The sequence below is a fragment of the Danio rerio genome, chromosome 13 (assembly GCF_052040795.2).
Source record: "Danio rerio strain M-AB ecotype USA chromosome 13, GRCz13ab, whole genome shotgun sequence".
Lineage (NCBI taxonomy): Eukaryota > Metazoa > Chordata > Actinopteri > Cypriniformes > Danionidae > Danio > Danio rerio.
In genome coordinates, this window is record NC_141033.1 from 18,902,501 (window position 1) to 18,925,000 (window position 22,500).

The 22,500-nt window shown below is 37.8% G+C and overlaps 2 protein-coding genes across 6 annotated transcripts in view; one reads left to right on the forward strand and one right to left on the reverse strand.

The window, feature by feature from the left end:
* The window catches only part of lrmda (leucine rich melanocyte differentiation associated), a 597,710-nt gene that overhangs the window by 310,588 nt on the left and 264,622 nt on the right, over nt 1–22,500 (reverse strand).
* LOC147834169 (C-type lectin domain family 10 member A-like) lies at nt 13,407–19,542 on the forward strand. Its single transcript, XM_087279112.1, has one exon. It carries the CDS (start codon nt 18,656–18,658, stop codon nt 19,406–19,408), a length of 753 nt encoding a protein of 250 aa, XP_087135238.1. The 5' UTR covers nt 13,407–18,655; the 3' UTR covers nt 19,409–19,542.

The window sequence follows — 22,500 nt, forward strand, 5'->3', positions numbered from 1 at the left end:
TTTAGACTAAAGAGTTATGGATTGTATACTAAAAGAGAAATGCATATTAGAACTTAGGTCTTTCGAATTCTAAATGAATAATATTTATGGGTGATAAAAAAGCCATTCCATAACATTAAAAGCTAGATGGGTCATTATATATTTTAAAATAAAATAAACATTGTATTTGATTGTATTTTAAATTGTAATTTTATCAACTTCAGCTTGCTTCCTTCTTTATAAGCGGCCGCCACATAATAAGTTCGTATTTTATAGTTATGTACAATTGCAAAATATAATATATACACTACAAACACTCTCAGAAATAAAGGTACAGGTGCTGTCACTGAGGCAGTACCTTTTTAAAAGTACATATTTGTACCTGAAGGGTCCATAATGGTACTTCAAAGTTACATTTTTAGGTACTATTTTTACACGCCCCCTTTTATGTACTGTAGGTGTGGTGTACGACAAAAAGTTTCAGTCGACGTCATTCTTGCTTGAGGAAATGTAAGCTGTACGGGTCACTCACATATCATATGAGAAGCACTTCACACAAAACAGATGCTTTAAACACTTAAATACTTGTGCATAAATGTTTATTACTAACCTTTCTATGAACATGATTTGATTATAACTGCAAATCAATGATAGTGTGAAATAGCCTACTTCCAATTACAGAAAAAACTACACACAACATACAGTTTGTCCTTATTTGGGTTCAAAAATAAAACGCAACATATAGCCTAAAGTGAGTGCAAACCTCTCATCTGCATCTTTAATCTTCACCAGCACATGTAACCACCTGTTAGAAAGTAATTCTGTCATTCCAAGTTCACAATAGTCCAAAATGCGATGATAATAGTTATACATGGCAGTTTGTTTATCTTTTGTCCTCTCCTTTGTTTTTTTCGCTTCACTCTCGCGTTTGTCTGTTTATGAAAGGATCAGATGTCAGTAGCATTTCAATAATCACGCGCATGTTATTATCATCAGCTGAGGACGTTCAATATTTCAAATATAGACACAATCGCAAGCTCCCATGAGAACGCGAAACTGCACACGACACGACACGGCAGATTTTGTTCTTCTTGACTTTGTGGCTGTACATCAAGATGACGACAATGTTTGTCTGAGCTCGGGTCGACCATGGCTCAATATTATATGCATATACTTTTGTGATGTAATGTCTCGGCTGCGTGTTTATAAAAGGTGTTTCCTTAGTTTTCATTCTCCGCTTGTGTATGCGCAAGTGATGTTTCTCTTTAAACCAATAGCGTTCAGCTGCATGTCTAGCTCTGCCTTTTGGTACCTTTTTGCCGTGCTATAGGTCCCCTGTGCAAAGTGTGCCTAAAAAGTGGTACGGTGTATAGTTTGAAATATGTGTATACTCATACAGAATCATCAAATATTATACTATGCATTGCTAATATTCTATATCAGTTTAGATCACTATAATTGTCACATACATATATATACAGTACAGTACTAAAATCAAAAATACATAAAAGAATGAACATTTTAACATACAATAAGTTAATTGAATGCATTTTTTAAAAAACTTTTAAGTGCCATAAAAATACAATACAATGACACATGTATGTGTGTTTCCACTTGGGTTGGTTATGGTTTGGCTTTATTTCGTTACCGGTGCTAAATCGATACTTTTAAAATGATACCAGTGCCAAAACGTTGCCTGAACCAATACTTTTGAGCCACAAAATTATGGTGGATGACTCTAGAAAAATCTTTCATTTGACAAAATCTTTTAAAAAATTGTTTTGCAAAATAACTAGTAACATGTTATGCATTGACTGTCACCATGGGGAAGATAAAAGAGTAGATATTAGAAACGAGTTAGTTAAACTATTATGTTTAAAAAAGTGTTGTAAATGAATTATGTGAAGACAGAAATCAAAAATGAATATGACTTACATGAGCGTGACTGAAAACTACATTTGATCAATGTGTTACATCTGTTCTTTGGTACTTGCCGACTGTTTGTAAATTCAAGACTGCAATGTAAAACTATGTGCACTAGATTTCTGATTAATAATGGTCTCTGCATAGTCGCTGTGTCTAAATCCTTGCTTGTAAAATAAGCTTTAGAACGCTTAGTCTTAGTAAATTTGATGAACGCGATCCTGTGTGCTGTTCTGAAGAGAGTCGCTCTCGCTCATCGAATGCGCTGTACTGCGTCATTGAGTGCCTGACATCGCCTGTCCATATTCCTCAAAGTTGTTTAGAAATACATATTCAGAGACGGTGTGACAACGCGTACTTATGTGTGCCTTTGATGTACCCCTTAATGCTTCTTATGTCCTTGTCACAGCACCAGTGGCACCGAAATGAGGCAATGAAAATCATATGCTGATTTGATCCGGTACATACCGGTTACAAAGGTACCAGTGCTATTGACCTTATTCTAAAATGCGGAAGTGTGCCTGTTTTCGCGATTGTCTTAGAACTTCCGACTCAGTCGCCTATGGGAGAAATGACTAGGAATAATAAACGGCAGAAAATGGTCAAACTACTTGCTCTACAAACAAATGTTTGCATGACTATACAGACCAAGTTGAATAATATAATAAGAAAATATCAAATTGCAACATCAAACAGCGTAACGAGCAGTTTTTAACGTCAAAAAATGAATGGAAATGAATGAGACCGGAAGTCGCGAGACAAAAAGATTCAAATGGCAGCGCCCGCTCGTCGGCGGAGAATAAGGTGAATAATGGGTTTTGGTACCCATTCCTAGTTTCCAAATATTTCTTAGAACAATTTACTTACTCCAAGGGCCATTTATATCGAAGTTGATATCTAGCCGCACCATGTTGGTGTTTTGTAATCTAATTTTTACAAAGTGGATGGTTATCCCAAAGTTCAACTCCCATCTTGGAGGACCAGGACATACACACATACACTACGGTCAATTTAGCTAACTCACTTCACTTAGCGCATGTCTTTGGACTTGTGGGGGAAACCGGAGCACCCGGAGGAAACCCACCCAAACATGGGGAGAACATGCAAACGCCACACAGAAATGCCAACTGACCCAGCCGGTACTCAAACCAGCGACCTTCTTGCGGTGAGACAACTCGCCACCGTGCTGCCCTTAAAACAAATTAGGAGTATGAAATGCAAAACACATCTATCTACCTCTATGCATTGCCATTTATTTTCCTGGCGTGACCTCTGAAAACAGGAAATAGTTTAGGTGCTTAAAAGCAGCTGCAGAGCGATCAACCTACTAACCCCGAGTGTTTCAGCCCAATATTTGGCTTCTGTGAGAGCTGTAAATAATCCCGCTCCATTTGAACAAACTTGACTTCTTAAAAGCTGTCGATCTGCCACATTTCAGTGCAGTGTTATGACACAGCCGGCGTGTAGAGCTGCTAACCTTTGAAGCATTAACCATCTGAGCTCCACATGCTGGAGCTCTGGATGCTAGCACTCGACTCCAGGATCCGAGTAGGTGTGAAAGGTTATTGAATGCAGAAGAATTCTCCTGGCGGCGCGAGGCATTGTTTACAGCTATCTATTTTTTTTTGACTCTTTGCCCTTGGGCTGGGGCCCATAAACAGCACTATCCCTGCGCCCTGGCGGCATCTCGCCTTGTAATTGTGAGTCCCTCTTGGACGTCCCAAAAGTGAAAGATGTGTCTGGTAAGTGAGAGAGGTCAAACATGAGCATGGAAATTTATTACATGCACTGCAACCAGATGGAGGCAGGCCATCCATCAACCCGAGCTGTCACCCCGGTCACAAACGCTTCCCATAAAGAGGCTCCCTCTCTCGCTTTGGAAGCGGGAAGTCCAGTCGCTGGAGCTCGGCTGTTTACAGAAAGCGAGCCCTCGGAAGCACAACAGCGCCCTTGTTTAATCATCTCTGCAGCTCTCTGGCCCTTCTTCTCGCGCGGCTGAGGCTATTTTTACACTTTACTTTTATCAATACTTTGGCGGCAGCTCCGGGAGATATTAAAAGCGTTGCGGGGAGCAGGGGAAGGGCGTTTCTGACACTTGCTCCCTCATTCGTCAGAAGCTCATAGGCCCGTCGGTGACAATGAAAAGATTTCACAATACTGCACGGCAGAAACTCATTCTCCCCCTCATCCATCATGCTCAACCCGCTAGCCGTTCCACTGACCTAATCTGTAATGCCTGGCTGCTCGCTGGAGACTTCTTAAAGGCACCCTTCATTAATGGTGCTGACCGAAGCGCGGGCCCCTGCAGGAAGAGCAGGGACAGGGAGCTGTCTGAGAATACAGCCGCTGCAATTGATTCAAGCGCACCTCAAAGATCAAGAACTGGACACAAGGAGTGTCCGATGAGTTAATAATGATACCTAGAGAAAATGGACTGCAAGAAAAATAAAAATAAAATAATAATAATAGTAATAATGAGACTGCAAATTCTGTTTTTGATCTAGAGATGGTGGCAAAATGTTAAAAGAATTATTCAAACACAAATGTTGCCCTGCATAATTGTATTTGGGGAAAACTGTTTGAGTTTTAGGTCATCAAGTCAACATTTTTGCATATTCAAAATGACAAACTTCGCATTTGATAGTTAAGTCAACCCTTGAAAAAAAAAAATCATGTCATTCTGAACATTGTAAAATCTTTGGAACATGAATGACAATATTTGTGTAAAATCTGAGATTATTTTCACCCAAAAACTCTCAAAAAAATAAATAAAAAAATAATAAAATAAACCTCAATTGAACTTTCTCATTATTTTATTTTCTTTTGCTCTTGCATGTCAATCAAATCAAATCAAATCAATGACTCACTCAATTATTCAATCCATTTTGAAAACGCAAACAGTATTGCAAATAATGTTTGCTCATTAATATGTAAATAAAAGACAAAATCTTTAGATTAAATCTGTTTATTTCAAGTGATTTAAATATTGGATTAAACCACTAAACATTCATTCATTTATTCATTTTGATAATCAGTTTTGGGTGACTAAGTGGATGGACAAATTTCTCATCTTTACAAAAATTCACCATTTACATAATAATAATAATAATATTGCTTTTGTAATGGCGACACAGTGGCGCAGTAGGTAGTGCTGTCGCGTCACAGCAAGAAGGTCGCTGGTTCCAGCCTCGGCTGGGTCAGTTGGCTTTTCTGTGTGGAGTTTGCATGTTCTTCTTGCGTTCGCGTAGGTTTCCTCCGGGTGCTCCGGTTTCCCCCACAGTCCAAAAACATGCGTTACAGATGAATTGGGTAAGCTAAATTGTCTGTATAATCTGTAATCTAATTGTGTGTGTGTGAGGGTGAATAAGTGTGTGTGGATGTTTACCAGATATGGGTTGCAGCTGGAAGGGCATCCGCTGCATAAAAACGTGCTGGATAAGTTGGCGGTGCATTTCGCTGTGGTGACCCCGGATTAATTAAGGGACTAAGCAGAAAAGAAAATGAATGTATGGATGAATGAATGCTATTGTAAGTAATAATAGATTACAGTAAAGACATAACCTCAGGACCAGTGCAGTAAGTAAACAACAACAACTATTATTGTTGTTGTTGTTATCATTATTATTTTTATTATTATTATTATTATTAGTAGTTGTATTAATAATATTAATAATAATAATAGTAATAATAATAATATTTTAATTAGTAGTAGTAGCAGTTGTAATAGTAGTACAGATACACACACACAAAAAAAATTATTTATAATTTTATTTATTTATTTATTGCTCGTCGTAGTAGTAGTAGTAGTAATAGTAGTACACACACACACAAAAAAAAAAAAAAAAAAAAAATATATATATATATATATATATATATATATATATATATATATATATATAATTTATTTATTTATTTATAATTTTATTTATTTATTTATTTATAATTTTATTTATTTATTTATTTCTCGTTCAAACTACTTAATTCAACACAACAACACAGCTCATGGAATTTAATTGGGACAACTAAATGTTTAAGCCAAATAAATTTGTTTAAAGTGTTAAGTTAACTTAATCGATTTGTGTAGTGAATTATGTTGAACCATGCATTTTTACAGTGTAGTAACACTTTAGTACATGGAACAATTATCACTATTAACTTGTGGCCTATTATTTGCCAATTAGTAAGATGCTGGCTATTTATTAGTACTTACAAAGCACATATTCTGCATGATCTTATTCTACATTCCTAATCCTACCCAATACCTAAGTTCAACTTTCATAACTGTAAATAAACAATAAATTAGAAGCCTATTGAATTAAAATGATAATTTATGGTTTATTAATACAATAAAATGTGAAATTCTTCTTCTTCTTCTTATTATTATTATTATTATTGGTGTAAAATATTCCTTTAAGCTATGCAATGCTAATTCTGACCACAAATTTAAAAACAAAAAATGCAAAAGTGCAGCACATTCCAACACCCTGAAGACAGTCATGCAATCCTGCATCTTGCGTTTGTGCTGATGAGTGCATGTTTGAGGTGAAGAGGTGAAAGGTTTTCACATCTCAGCTCTAATTCTCCTCTTCTCTGGTCATTGGCAATGGGACTGGTGACTGTTAGTTAACACACAGGAGGACAGAAGCAGCGAGCGCTCTCTGACCCAGGACCAGCTATTATAGAGTCGTATTCCCCAGTCCCCAGACCAGTTCTGGCTGCCAGATTTCCTACTCTCTAACTGCGCTGTCTCTACATCTGTTCAGCCTGCCTAATGTGACCTGTCTCTTTAGCCAGTCTCTGCAGGCTGGCAAAGAGGGAGGAAACACACTCCTGTTGTTTCAATTCATCAATCATTTCGAGACAAACAATGTTAAGAAACAGGGGTCACTAAAAAGTTTATGGAAACGTTTTAATTTGATTATATTAAAATACTGTTTGGAACAACCCAAACAATGGCTGTTTAAATGGGTCAAAGTGTCAACTTCAGTAATAGTCATTCTATTAGCAACACCAACCCAAAAATATTGCCACATATTGATTTCCCCTCCCTGATTCATCACATTAAAGGTGCCATTTAATAAGTTAAATTGTTATTTCCAATGGAGGTGCACACAAGCGGCATGACAAGCTCACACCTTCTTCTTGCACAGCCATGGTGGATTCACCTGATTTGTTGACAAATTGGTTGCGGATCCATTCCTTGGCAGTTTGCAGGTCCTTCACTGGGCCTTTTTTCCCAAAGACTTCTGTTTCATACTCATTTTGCGGCTTGTGGCTTAAATTTGGCTAATTTACGCTTGGTGATTTCCAAAAATCGTATCTATTTTATTAAAATATTAGAATTTACATTTTTTTATTGGATTGTGACCCCCTGGGGTTATCATGCTAGATTAACAACACAGCAATAGCTTTAGTTGCAGCAGATTGATTTTGCAATACAATGTTAAACTTTGGCTGCGTCCGAAACTGCGTACTACACAGTAGGTACTGCATTTGAATTTAAACTACTTGGCCACTAAAAAAGTACGTTCTATACAGCATGAATGTGAAAAGTATGAATGGAATTACGACGTACTACATCCGCCATTTTGTCATGATCACGTGCCCTACCTGCGTCAGTAGCATCGCTTCACTCCCATTCATGAATTCTCTCACGAGGCATCATGGGATAGCACAGTGTGCATGGGATGCGACCTTTAGAATCTCGCCGGAAGTAGTAAGTCATCCGGGTACTTCTTGCATACTAATTTTTAAATTCTATGATTTTGGACATTATACTCGGCTAACATACTGATTTTAGCATTCTATATAGTATGGAAGTATGCGGTTTCGGATGCAGCCTTAGACACCTTTATGGCACTCACATACATTAAAAATAAAGGCCATGACTGAACAAGAAGGACGATGTCTCCAAGTCTCCAAAATTAAACCAAATTAAGTGAGATTAATATTAAATTAAACAAAAGAATAATGATAATAATAATAATAATAATTCCTTACATTTATATAGCGCTTTTCTGGGCACTCAAAGCGCTTTACACACAATGGGGGGATCTCCTCATCCACCACCAGTGTGCAACATCCACCTGGATGACGCGACGGCAGCCATTTTGCGCCAGACCGCACACCACACACCAGCTGATTGGTGGAGAGGAGACAGTGATGAAGCCAATTGGAAGATGGGGATGGTTATGAGGCCATGATGGACAGAGGCCAGTGGGCAGATTTGGCCAGGATGCCGGGGTTAAACCCCTACTCTTTTCGAAGGACATCCTGGGATTTTTAACAACCACAGAGAGTCGGGACCTCGGTTTAACGTCTCATCCGAAAGACGGCGCTCACTGAGCAGTATAGCGTCCCCATCACTATACTGGGGCATTAGGACCCACACAGACCGCAGGTTGGGCGCCCCCTGCTGGCCTCACTAACACCACTTCCGGCAGCAACCTAGCTTTCCCATGTGGTCTCCCATCCAGGTACTGACCGGGCGCAGTCCTGCTTAGCTTCAGTGGGCGACCATGTGAGAGTTGCAGAGTGCTAGCTGCCGGCAATAGACTGTTATAAAAATAGACTGTTGCACTGTTTATGTGTCACCAATATGCTTGGTTAAATAGTTCCTATTGGTGTGTTTGTGCACCATTGTGTGCAATATCCATATGCTTATAACCGCCTCTGATCATACATGGGGTCGCGAATCACTGGTGTTGTTGTTTTAGGGGTCGCCTCTGAAAAGTTTGAGAACCCCTGATTTAGAGCACCTAATGTATTCCTTTGCACTGTAAAAAGAAACAACAGCTATTTAATAACTGCAGCATTGCTCGACAAAATACCCATGTATTACTCCTAATGCACTTTAGTTAATTGCAAAAGCTGAATTATTGAGGTTTATAAACAATAATTAAAATAAAAAAAATATTACAGAATGAATGTGTTGCAGTCATAATTCCAGCCTTTAGAATGTGCATTCAACCTAGAGTTGAAGCAGAAAGAATACACAGCTCAGCAGCCACATAGCAACTCCCTGAAAACAACTTGGAATTATATGTTTTCAAACAAAAATTTATTATTTTGAAATTTTGATTTCCACACAATAGTTTGGTGCTGCTAGCAAACAGAAGCGACACACTGCCATTTTTTTCCCCATATGCTCATCTATGACACCAAACAGTCTGTAGTACAATGCAAGTACTAGTCATCTAAATGTCGATAGCAGAAAAGAAAGAAAAAAAAATCGCTCTGAAATAATCCATTCTAAGACAGACGAGGTGAAATGTGTTTACACTGATTAAAACACTCACGACCGTGTCTCTTCCCACCAACTGCTGATTGAGCAGACTTCTCTCCTCGGACCCTGTGTTTCCAGCGAGTATTGATTATTGCATCATTCACCGAGTCCACACAAGAGCAAGCTGAGGTTATCAAGGGTTCAGCAAACAGCCAGTGGACAGGAGCAACACCAGAAAGCGCACTCTCAAGTTTGTGGAGCGTGGCCTGTACCCTGCTCTTCTCGAACAGAGCCACAGCGGACCTCCTTCTGCCCAGCAAACAGCCACAGGCTCAGCTCACTTGGCTACAAACGGTCCAACCGCTTGCCAAAATGCCCGAGGCTCCTTACCTCCCACGCTTTAGCACGGACCCCAATGCTGACCATACACACAGTGCAGCACAGCCGCCCATTCTGAGAAACAGACCACACACTAATGGATTGAAGCCTGCAATCTGCCAACACTTGCATGTCAACTGGTCCGATTTCAACTAAAACATATCTGCCGTTGGATTGGGGAAACCAAAAGGCATCTTTCAATAACTATATTTAAGGAACAACAGCAAATATGATTCAGTCTTTAACTGGAGAAAATAAGTGGCGGAGTCTGCACAGATGGTGACATTCTCAAAATTTCCTCCAATTTACATGTGGAAGACTTTTATGGAGCAATATCAAGCATGAAGGGAGTCCTTCAGTGATTTCTGACAATTTAACTGCTCCCCGTGACACATTAAATGGCGGCAATGACAACTTAACTGCCCTGCCAATCAATATCTTCTATTACTCTCATTGTCACAGGCAAAATATGATGCAGGGTCAAATGAGATTGGCGGCACTTTTCTTCAGACTAAATTGTCTGTCAGGGAGAGAATGAGGATTCATTGCATTGTTGGTAAATAATTACACATTTCGGTACAGATGAAAACGATTTTTGGTAATATCTTACAGCAATACCTTCGCATCTGGTCATGGTTTCTTCTTAAATTAAAATGACATATTTAAAAAAATCGAAATGTGCAAATAAAGCTAAGGTTTTTTTTATTTTTATTTATTTATTGGTCAAATTATAAAGAAGGCGCTATTTCTAGGTTAATTTGTTAACATTTGTTAACACCTATTACAACTTCCATAAATCCGTTTGATTTAATATGCTTTCAAATATTGAACCCCAAACCTCGAAATCCAATTCATAGTCCATATCTCATTGTAGAAGCCATTTATTTATCTTAAATATGCCCCCCCCCCCCCCCCCCGTTTCTAAATGTGCATGTTTGAAATGCTTTCACTGTACAATAACTTACACGCACATACATTAATAGGTCAGTGCTATTGATTTGTCAAAAATGCACACTAGTAAAGCCTTTCTTTTATATACCTAAAATCTGCTTAAATTGCCTAATTACTGTAATCTAAGGCCTATTCCTGGCTTATGCTAGAAAATATTTGTGAAACAGAGCCTTTGATTTGCGCTTTATGAATCTAAGCTGAAAAATATGCAGAAGCATCTCGGATAGCCTAAATGTGAGCAAATGTACATTTTTGGTGAATTACTATTATAATTTATTTTGATAATTGCAGGTCTACACCTCCTTGTCTGAACAAACTGTCTTGGATTAAACAGTTTTTTTTAGTAAAACTAAGCTTTCAATCTATTAAATAATAAATATTATAAACAAGTAATTCTTAAAGCTAAAATGAATCTCCAATGTATGAAAATAAGGAGGTTTAATTTATTTAAGAATTTAGAAAGATAAAAAAGTGAAACCTAGATGGTGTTAAACTAAATATGTTAGATGTAGTGAGAGTTATTACTATTTGATGAGATATCACGAAGAGCACCAACAAGCAAAGTATATGTAGTAAAAGTAAACAAGGTCAAATAGTGTCAGTTTTCATGTTGCCTTGGCATCTAAACAATCCTTAAAAAATAAATAAATAAATTCCACACACAGACGCGAAAGCAATGTCTTTGTCTATAGAGTTGTGTTTTTAACCTCGGCTGTTACAAGCTGTTGAAATGTAAGGAGGGGTAGACAATTAAATGGAGGCTTAACCCGTCAATCACTCTTCTTTGGGTCCATCACATCACAGTCTCTGTTCCGCCTCCTCTTTAACTCCTCCCGTGATACGCCACTGGCAGCCCGGACAGCTGATTGACAACCCTCCTGATCCAAGCACAAGATGGTATCCTTACCTCAGATGGACCAGTTAGAAAAGACAGGTGAAGGTCTGCTGTATGGAGAACTGGGGGACGAAGGAGTGGAATAAGGCCAGTAATTTAGGCGTTTTACTTGAATTAAGGCTAGAGGTGAAAGTGGGGGCTGTCTTGGTTGTCCTAACACTTGTCTTTCCGAGGGGTAATTTAGGATTTAATCTCCACCGTGACCATTGGCCTATTAAGGGTCTCATTCATCCTGGAAGGAGGTGAGGTTAAGCAGGCAATATTACAGAGAAAGAGGCTCTTTGAGAGAGCTTGTGAAAAGCCAGGGTGTATTTTCTATTACGCTCTCCCGAACCCTTTGGATTCCACACAGTTCTGTTAACCATCAGCAATTATCTCCCTGTCAAAGCGAAAGGTAACAAATTTCCCCATATCCAGCCAGGCAGCAGCTTCAGCTGGACATGAGCATCATCTGACAGAAAGTAAATCACCGCGCCAGCCAGCAGTTCTGACAGACAAATGCACTACCTTGGAAAACCTGGGCCTATCACTCTGAACAGCACGGAGAAAAAAAATGGATGAGCTTCTCCCTGTTGACCTTACTTTTTTTCCCCCTCCCTATCTCTCTGGTCCTCGTATTTTTTTCTTCAAATAAGATTAAATGCCTCTGGTTCTGTAAGCACTGAGCAGTTCCAAAATATGAGCATTATTAATGGTCTCTACAGCGAGCTGTTTAATCTTGTGCCAGGCCGCAGCCATCATCTTACCTCACCTTCCCTTTCCCCTCCCAGACAGACACAGGAAACAGGAAGTAAGCTGCGCAGACGTGCTTGATCTGACTGGCTGTGTCCTCCTATGAAGTTTGAAATGGTTTGATGTGTACAAGAGGAACACTTGCAGTTAACAAAAGCTGAGTCAGCAGACAGGAAAGTGCTTTGCAAATGGCTATTAGCCTGGACAATGCAAGAGTTCAAAAAAGGTTTGTTTAAATGCTGGCACATTGTGAGAAGAAACTAAAACTAGTGTGTTGAAATTTGAATTGTTAGCATAATTACCTATTAGTCCCTGTGGGAAGATGTCGTAGGTACTGTGTAACATATGAACCCAGAAAACTGTCTTTCAGATTTTTCCATAGTTGCTTAAACTGTTGATTGTTTTCAGTCAAGTGAACTGTGTGTAGAAGTGGCGAGCAAAAACAATGGGCCATGATAACAGTTTACAAACTGTAAATGTTGGGCACTTGTGATCCATATACAGGACCCGCCATCATTAAAAACCATCAGGTCCCCGCCAGAGCGCCAATTTGGCAATGTTTACATCTATTTTTCGTAAAAACTCTCAGCGATTCAGTCATTGGAGACGGCAGTACAGAATGTGAGTGTGTCGTTTTATACTTGGTCTGTTTCTTTTGCTTAGATTATTATTTGCTGGTATGGAAAATTACAAAAAGTTTTTTTCACTTCTATGACTTTTGCATTATAATTCATAATTTAACTGCATTTAAAAACAAATTAGAAAAAAAAAAAGTAAAAACTGTACAAAAGCATCTATAGGTATAGATAGATACCTATACGTGTTTAATGCTCCCATTTGGCATAAATCCACAACTTTCTCCTTTCTGTAAATGCCTGTCTCCTGCAGATGGTATATCCTCTTGCACAACAACTATTTGGCATTGGGGCAAGAACATGAAAATAAATAACCATTCAGCTCATGACTTGGCGGCCAGCAGGAGATAGCATTGCTTTGCCCACAAGGGGGGAGTTGCCCTAATGACGTGAAATCACGTGAAAGCTTTAAACTGGACAGGTAGCCACTTATTGGGAACTGGATACAGTTTAGCTATAGCAAATTCTTTTATAGGAACTAAACTAGCCTATCTCAGAGTAAGGATGCACTCAGCACAATAGCAACTACCAGTAACTTAAGAGTATGCTATTTGGTTAAAATACATGCCATACAGAAGTGGTCCTCAACCACCAGACCACTGACTAGTACCAGTCCGTAGATCAATTGGTACCGGGGCCGCACAAAAAAATTATTATCCGAGTCTGAATGTTTTTTTTTGTTAAAAACAATAAAAAATCTTACAAACTTACATCTCTAAGTAACATCTCGATCACTTGAGCACCCAAATTTAACCAACAAGCAGCAAAATGAGTAAGAAACAGAGGTCTTTGGAAAGTTTCTTTTCTAAAGGGAAAAGGACCCAGTGAAGGACCCACGAACAGCCAAGGAATAGAACCGCAACCCATTTTCAACAAAACATGTGAATCCACCATGGCTATGCAAGAAGACCAACTGATGGAGATCCCAAATGATGGCGGCCTTTAGGAGGCCATTCGCATATCTCGTGTTTTCTACAGTTCCCACAAGTTTGTTGTTTGTTGTTTGCCTTCCAGACCAGACGCACCCAGTTGAATTACCCCTGAGAGCACCACGAGTCACGTGACAAGAACTGACCGATCAGCTTCAGCTTGTATGGAGTATATATATTTCAGTACACTAATTACCTCAGACAAACACAGAACACCCAAACACTGCAGTGCCCTGTTATTGTTTTTCATAAATAAAATTTGAATCAGAGTGATAGCAATGTTTTGTCAGCTTGTCTTTTTCTGAGAAACTGTGCCCCAGTAAAACTGTCAAGCACTGACCAGTCTGCAGTGATAAAAAGGTTGAGGACCACTGCAATACAGTATGGAAAGGGCTGCAGAACACATTCTGTAAAAAAAAGCTGATTCAAACAGCATTTACTTGTTGCTTTTACATGCAGCTTTTTATTTTTTTCTTATCTCAGCATCAATATGTCTACAAGTTCATGAAACCCACAACATAGAATAAAAACAACCTTAATCACTTTGTCCTCAATACTTCAGTTATTGATTTTTGCCACAATTTGATGTTGCTGTCGGCCTGCTTATCACTTCAGAGTTCCTAATGATGGTGTGGATGGAATCAGGAAAATTGGGGGACCAGCCCGGTAGCTAGTTCATATAACAAAGTTTCATTGACTTCTGAAAAGAAAATGCTTGCAAACAACTCTTGCATAAAGCACGATCATTTGAAGACACCAGAAACATTTGAAACAAGCTGTTTCTTTCCACAAAAGTCATCAGGATGTAATATCTGACTTAGACTAAGCAGATTAAATGCTATGTTTGCTTAACATTAGCGGTATATGGCTGGCTTGTATAACATGTGTCCAAAGAATGTGATGATGAGTGCATGGGACAGACAGGTGGGGAGGAGAAGACCAGGTGACTGAGACTGAAACAGACATGACCTTTTCTATTTGTCAAACATGCTCAGGCTTCATTTCCTCAGCACGTCACTGCAGCTTTCCAAATTACTCCTCAAACCATTTCCCTCATGAAATAGGCACACAGAGGCCTCAGTCAAGGAGAGAGGGCTAAGTTTCCATCTAATGAAAAGCTACATCCCGTCGCATTAACATATTCATTCTGGAACAGGACATGGGCTGTCACTGATGCCCAACACCACTGGTTGCCATGAAGGCAGGGAGCACTTCCTGCCACCAGCTTGTCAAGCCAGATAGGAAATCTGCGTTGATAAGCTGTCTGACTGGATCACACATACTCATACTGGCCATACAAGTAACAAAATCTGAAATTGGGTTTAAAAGCAAAAGTTCATATGTATATGGGCTGCTCTGATATGGGATTGAGCCATGTTTAGTCAAGTCAAAGAGCTACAGCATTATTTTTCTTAAAATGCCACTTGTCTGTCCCATCCCAATCTAACACCATTGATTGAGCTGTTTTGGGTTGTTCAACATTGGACATTTTTCCCATGGGGTTAACAAGATGGCTGCCGAGGGAGCGGATTTAACAATATCCTTGTTTGCATTCCGTAAAAGACAAAGCCAGACAAGCTTGGAATGGCATAAAAGATGAATACGTCATGTTTTGCCATCATTCCTTTAAAGCATGGGTCACCAATTTCTGTCCTGGAGGGTCGGTGTCCCTGCAGAGTTTAGCTCCAACTTAGCCCAAAACACCTGCATGTAAGATTTAACTATACCTAGTAAGACCTTGTTTAGCTTATTCAGGTGTGTTTGATTAAGATTGGAGCTAAACTCTATAGGACACCGGCCCTCCAAGAACAAGTTTGGTGAGCCCTGCTTTTAAGCATCGTATTTGCTAAGGCCCACAGTTTAGTTCTATTCCCTACCTTACCTCAGCTAAGCTAATCAAGTTGAGGTAATCATGTGTCCATGACTACTTAAGACTCCCAGGCAAATATGTTGGAACAAATTGGAGACACATGACATAGAAAACCAAGACACCCTTGCAACCATTGATTGTGTTTTCTTTGCCAAATTCAGGTCTTCAACCAAAACACTGGTAGTAAATGATTTTCAGGATATCAGAAATGGACTAAAACTGTGGGTGGGAGAACGACCCACCTGATGTCATGGTGACCGGGCCCCACGCAGCTACTTTGACTAAAGTAATTGAAGCTACGTGGGTAACAACAGCTCGCTCCCCTCCTCCAGGCGCTGGGCTGGATCAATATTTGTTGGGATTGCACCTTGTTCCAACAATGCCAGATTTACAACAACCGTTAGGATTTACACTTTGTCTTCCAGCACAACTCATCAGTGCAACCCAATTACTAACCCCAGACAGACAGCATTAACATGAGCCCTGCTGCTGCTTTATTGCCCTTCAACCTCCTCGTCTCATTTCAGGGTCTTCAGGCAATGCCACCGTAACGGATACTACACTTAAAATGTGCTCGCAGGAATAAATTCTCAGTCTTTCATTACTCCTACCTTGATTTACTTCATATCATCTGGCCGCTATAGACAAAGATAACACGTTGTAAATTACCCCCATCCAGTCTGCTTGTTTCAGTGCCGGGCAGGGGGAAAGCAGGGGGGCCTGTGAGGGCAGAGCGCAATGTCACACGAGCTTGTTTTCTCAAAACCACTGTGCCACAGGTGCACCGTTCACACACTCCTGTGTGAGAAAGTTGGCTTACTTTGACATCATGGTGCTGAGTTTCACCGTTTGTGCATTGGGTGTAAATTGCTAGACTAAACATCAAAGAACAAACTGCTGGGATCCTTGAAGTGCCCTGTGAAAGGCATATCGACAAAACATAAAGGTTTAATCACCGAAATGACATGACGTCCATCCTGAACTGTCGAGGCCATAAACGGTCAATAACTTCAAGAGCATTAATCATCATCTGGTGTGATAAACCCCATGACTGAAGTATGTGCGATGTAATGACAACGGAACATGTGGGCCTTGATTTGTTTTGGTCAGTCACTGCCAGTTTGTGCCCTGGGGCGGTTGTCACTGCGCTGTGATTAATATTGCGTTCAGAGCTGTCAGTCTGGTGTGACTTTGGAAGGAAGATGCCAACAGCACGTGTCCTTTTTAACACGCACAGTCACGGCCAAGTGCTGTATTTCATACCCAGAGTCTTCTGAAGACTGTCAATCATCCTTCCTGATGAAGCACTGCTGCTCTGACCTTGAAATCAAACTGTAAACCGCATACTCTGGATATTCCAACATATGATCCCATGAGCGCACCCTCTCACCTCTTTTTCTACAAAGCAAAAGCTGTCAATAGCATCTAGACTATAGTATACTTGTCGTTTACAAGAAAAGAAAGAACAAAAAATATAAACATGTTGCAAGACCCCAATACGGAGCACTAAGCAATACTGAAGAATAGTATCAGCATCTTGGCATCGGCTGGTAAACATGGTCAAATTACTAATGGTCCAATGGTGCCTACAAATGTAAATAGTGGACCACTGGCTACGTTAACATGGACGTCGGTAATCAAATTATTTGCCTTAATCTGAATAAGACAATCATATGATTAAGATGTTTACAGTTGCTTTTTGAACGTTCCTTTCATGATCCCTTTTTCCGTGTTATAGCTCATAATTTGATTAATGTCATTGCATCACCGTGCTATCCACATTTCCTCCAGAGTAATTTGTAATGTAGTTTCGGGTGTTTCATTTTTATTTATTCAACTTTTTAATGTGGTTTGGCACTTTCACTTTCATTCGGGAACATTTCATGTATGCTCTCCCCCATGACAAACTAGATATTGGATGTGAGTATGAACTGCTGGAGGAGTGTTGTTTTAATTAATAGGAGGAAAAACCATAGTATTTTGCAGTGTATGTGTCTGTGGTCCTTTACTGACTCGGTAGGTGCAGAGAATAGTGTCAAACATATGGATGGATAGTATGGACTATCCTGTCACAACACAAACACCGCGAAAAGTCCAACATGGTCGTAACAGTTTGATTAAGGTGTTTTCATGGCTGTACTGCACTTCAATAAAGTGACTAAAATCACCATACTCCACATGTCTTCATTCCATTTCTGTTTAGTTCAATTATGACCTTAATCGGATTAAATTAATCAAAAATTGCTGTTTACCCCTACTGAAAAATCCGTAATTTTACGGTTTATTTCCAGCAGCTGGGATGCCGGAAAAAAAGAAAAATAACCGCATTAAATTACAGAAATTTACTGTAATATAATGGACATTAATTTAAAGAAACGTCCTTAAATTTTAATTTCTGGAAAACTTCTGTTATTCAACCTCTGTTATTTTACAGTAAATTTTAGTAATTTAACAGCCATTATTTTACAGGTTGTTTTCTGGCATCCCAGCTGTCGGAAATAAACTGTCAAATTACAGATTTTTTTTACAGTGTGGTAAGGTTGAATATTGTTCTTTTACTACTGCACAACCAATGAAAAATGAACCTTGCTGTGGACTCATCAGGACTTTTAGACTAAAATACAAATTGTTAATATAAAAATCCTTTAAAGACTTAAATGTATGAAAATATTCATAAAAATAAAACTTTTTTCACAATTTACTCAACCTCGACCAATTTGAGTTAATTTTAATTGAAAATTGCTTAGTATTTACATCCATAACTGACACCCAGTGGTTACTGTTTTCCAAACTGAGAAATTAAGGATGCGTAAACAATGACAATTTTAATTTCATAACTATCCATTTTTGTTAAAGTGGCTATCTATTTTTTCAATTGGAAAGTTACAATTGTTAAAACATTGCAGGGAAGGATTCAATCACAACTAAACTGCTAAAACAGAAACTTCTCAACTTCTCTCGAAACATCATTTACAACAAACAAACTATTCACATAGTTTGAAGTTGAAGTTCCTTTATGCATAATTACTTAAAACATTTCCACAAAACAGTTCCTTTTTGCATAATAACTGGACGCATAAATACAGATGAGGAACACAATTCATTTCACTTCAGCAGAGTTATTAGATTGCCGGCATCATGGTCACACTGAAACAGCCAGTAAATCTAAAGGCTAAGACTCGGAAAATGTACAGAGAAGAAGAAAGAATTGACAATATCTATGAAAACTTTAGCGCTATTCATGGAACATATGGAGGAGAGATCAAGGACTCGAACATAACTACTATCCAGTCATCTGAACTGCCGAGTGGTGATGTGAAGATCAGAAGCTGCAGAGGATCTACAGTGTGTCTGGTGATTCTGTGTGTTCTTCTGCTGACTGCGGTCATAGTGCTGTGTGTTCATGTCGATATACAAAGCAAAAACTACACAGAAGAGAGAAGCCAGCTACTAACTAACATCACCAACATAATTCAGCTGAACCAACACTTGAAAGAAGAAAATTATGAATTGTGGAACTTAACCCGAGATGGATGGATTTACCACAGATTTAGTTTTTACTATCTTTCCACTGAGGTAAAAACCTGGAATGAGAGCAAAAGAAACTGCATTGAGAGAGGAGCACATCTGATGATAATAAACAGTACAGAGGAACAAGATTTTGCAGGGAAAACATTCTCGGTCTCTGTCTGGATTGGTTTGACTGGCGATGGTGTAAATGACACATGGAAATGGGTTGATGGCAGCACACTGGCCTCAGAGTTTAAAAGAAAATTACAATTACCTAATAGAGGAATTGGAGAGAAATGTGTTTACTTAAATGCTTCAAAATTATGGTATAGTTCTCCATGTAATCAAAGTTTGAGATGGATCTGTGAGAAAAATCTTTAACCTGTTGAACATCCCAAGAAACATCACACACCTTCTGATTTATTGACCCAAATCTGACATTACAATACTTTTACACATTTTTGAAAGTCATGCAATGTTGCTAATCATTTTGACATAACCAGAAATACAGGACTTTTTATCTTTTCTGGTAATCTTGTAATAATTTCAAACTTGAGGTCATGAAAAAAGTTGTTTTCAAATGTGTACAAAATGTGTTGTTGTTATTTTTACATTCATGAATTTGGAAAATGCTGGCATCTAGAGACAATTATACTGTGCTGATAACAATTGTTTATCAATTCAAGTAATTTTGTTTCCTCTTTAGCACCAAAACCTATTGCTTGGGCTTTATAAGTGTTTAAAAAAAGAAAAAGAAAAAAAGAAAAAGGTGACTAAACAGTAAAAAAAAAATATTGTTGAATACAGTTTAAAAAAAGTATTTTACAAAAATGTGTTTAAAAAATAGTTTGAATTCAGAACTAGTCATTTTTTTTTATTATTGTATGAATCCAATTAGATTCATAATTTGAATAATATGAAAGATAAATGTACACATAGATAAAAATTATGGATATTTTTGTTCTTGTTTTTCATTACTGATCATTTGGGCAGTTATGTTATCTTGCTTGTAACTTGTATATAACAAATATCTCTCTCTGAATATCAATAAATCTGAATTTAATTCTCTTGCTGTCATTTTTTTCCCCACTTACACTACCGGTCAAAAGTTTGGGATAAATAGGATTTTTAAATGTTTTAAAATAAGCTTCTCCTGCTCACCAAAGCTGCATTTATTTAATCAAAAATACAGTACAAATAGTAAAATTGTGAAATGTTATTGCACTATAAAATAACTGTTCAAAAGTAGTTTAGAATTTATTAATTTGTTCCAGTGATTTTAATGATGAATTTTCAGTCTTCAGTCACATAATCCTGTAGAAATCATTTTAATATTAATTATTATTATTATTATTATTATTATTATTATTATTATATGTTAATAATCATTATTATATATTATTATTGTTGTTGTTGTTGTTGTTATTATTATTATTATTATTATTATTATTATTAATAAAAGCAATAATGATTGGACTAGTAATTTCATTTGAAACTAAATACAACGAGAAAGCAGTTATTTAAAATTATACAAAATATTGAACAATTTAACTTTTTTAACAATTAATAAATGCTGCTTTGATGAACAGAATAATTTTCTTTAAAAGACAAAAAAAAAAAAAACTGAAAACAAATTGATCCCAAACTTTTGATTGGTAGTGTATATCATTATAATAACACCTGAGCATGTGAAGAGTAATGCATTAGACAGGACCGTCAGTCGCTGAAAGCAGCCTCTCCTGTGGGCCGTGTGCAGCCCCCCTTGTCCGCTCTGTAATTTCCTCTACCTTCCATTCTATTTCAGTGGCTGATAACTAAGAACATTAGTTTTATGCCACTTGCCAGGCTCAAATGAAAAGAGAGCTAACTTTAATGACACTGCAATTAATCGCCCCAATAGACAGACAGCTAAAAGACAAGATATTGACTTCATTAAGGATAATGTATTATGTCATTAAGTCAGCAGGGTCACCTTGTGTATCATTCGCGGCAGGCTAATATATTGGCATTTTCCTCAAATAAGATAAATTCTGATATGAGTGATAAAGCTGATTAGAAAATGCCTCATCCAGTGAGGCAGAGAGAAGGCGTCAGTGCTCCTCCAGCAAGAACACACAGGCCCATTACTGATCGCAGCTTATCACACGGCCACATTGATTTGCACAGACAATTTAATCATTATTGTTTCAACCCAGTCTACAAAGAGAAATGTTTCTCCTTTCACGGGTGTGCTGAGAGCTACAAATGTATGGGGTTAGGTATTTTTCTCCCATCCAGGAAATGGACACGGCGTGTATTGTGAAACGTGTGCCACTAAAAACTACATTATAGTGACAAAATACATGAAAAAGGTTAGTTTTGGACTTTACTCTATTGGTAACACTTTACAATAAGGTTCATTAGGTAATGCATTTACCAACATGAACTAATCATGAACAACACATGTAGAGCATTTATTAATCATAATTGAACATTTGCTAATGCATTATAAACATCCAAGTCCATGCTTGTTAACATTAGTTAATGAACCATGAGTTAACATGAACTAACAATGAACTACTGTATTTACATTAACTAACGTTAACTAACATGAACAAATACAGTAGTAAATGTATTGTTCACTGTTTGTTCATGTTAGTAAATGCATTAATTAACATTAACTAATGAACCTTATTGTAAAGTGTGACCACTCTATTTTATAATGTAATTTATTGATGGCACATATAAAATTTTCAGCATCATTACTGCAGGACTGTCATATAATCCTATAAACCATTCTAATTTGCTGAGTTACTGCTCAAGTAAAGTATTTGATTACTAAAAATCTGATTAAAATCTAATTATTTTTAAAAAATTATCATCATCATAATAATTATTGAACTGAAAAAATGCTGGTTTGCAGACAGCCTATTTGTGTTAGGGCCAACATGAAGGACTTATGTTAACTTATCCATTTTTACAAATTTAAGTGAATTAAACAATTTACATTAGAGTCATGTATCTAAAACTATGAACAGTGGTCAGTCCTGGCTAAAGGTCTCAGATCATCAGTTAACTACACATAAATGGGTAAATGGCAAGTGATCAACCTCTCAATCGGTATTTACCTGTTTTCTTTTGCTCACGCGAACGCTATTTTTGTTCGCGCTATTTTGTCGTGCTGCTTCTTGATTCTAAGATCCCATTAACATGCATATTGGACCATGCTTGTTACTGAACCCTACTTTTAAGAAAACTACAATTTAAATATTATTTTTTAACTGGCCAAAGCGTTTGTGAGAGCGGCTCTCTAACCCGCCACAACTAAAATCTAAGCCTTTAAATGTCACATTAAGCTGTATAGAAGTGTCTTGAAAAATATCTAGTAAAATATTATTTACTGTCATCATGGCAAAGATAAAATAAATCAGTTATTAGAGATGAGGTATTAAAACTATTATGTTTAGAAAAAATCTTCTCTCCGTTAAATAGAA

Coding starts and splice junctions, on each gene's coding strand:
- LOC147834169 (XM_087279112.1), top strand. CDS start 18,656: ATGGTCACACTGAAACAGCCAGTAAATCTAAAGGCTAAGACTCGGAAA.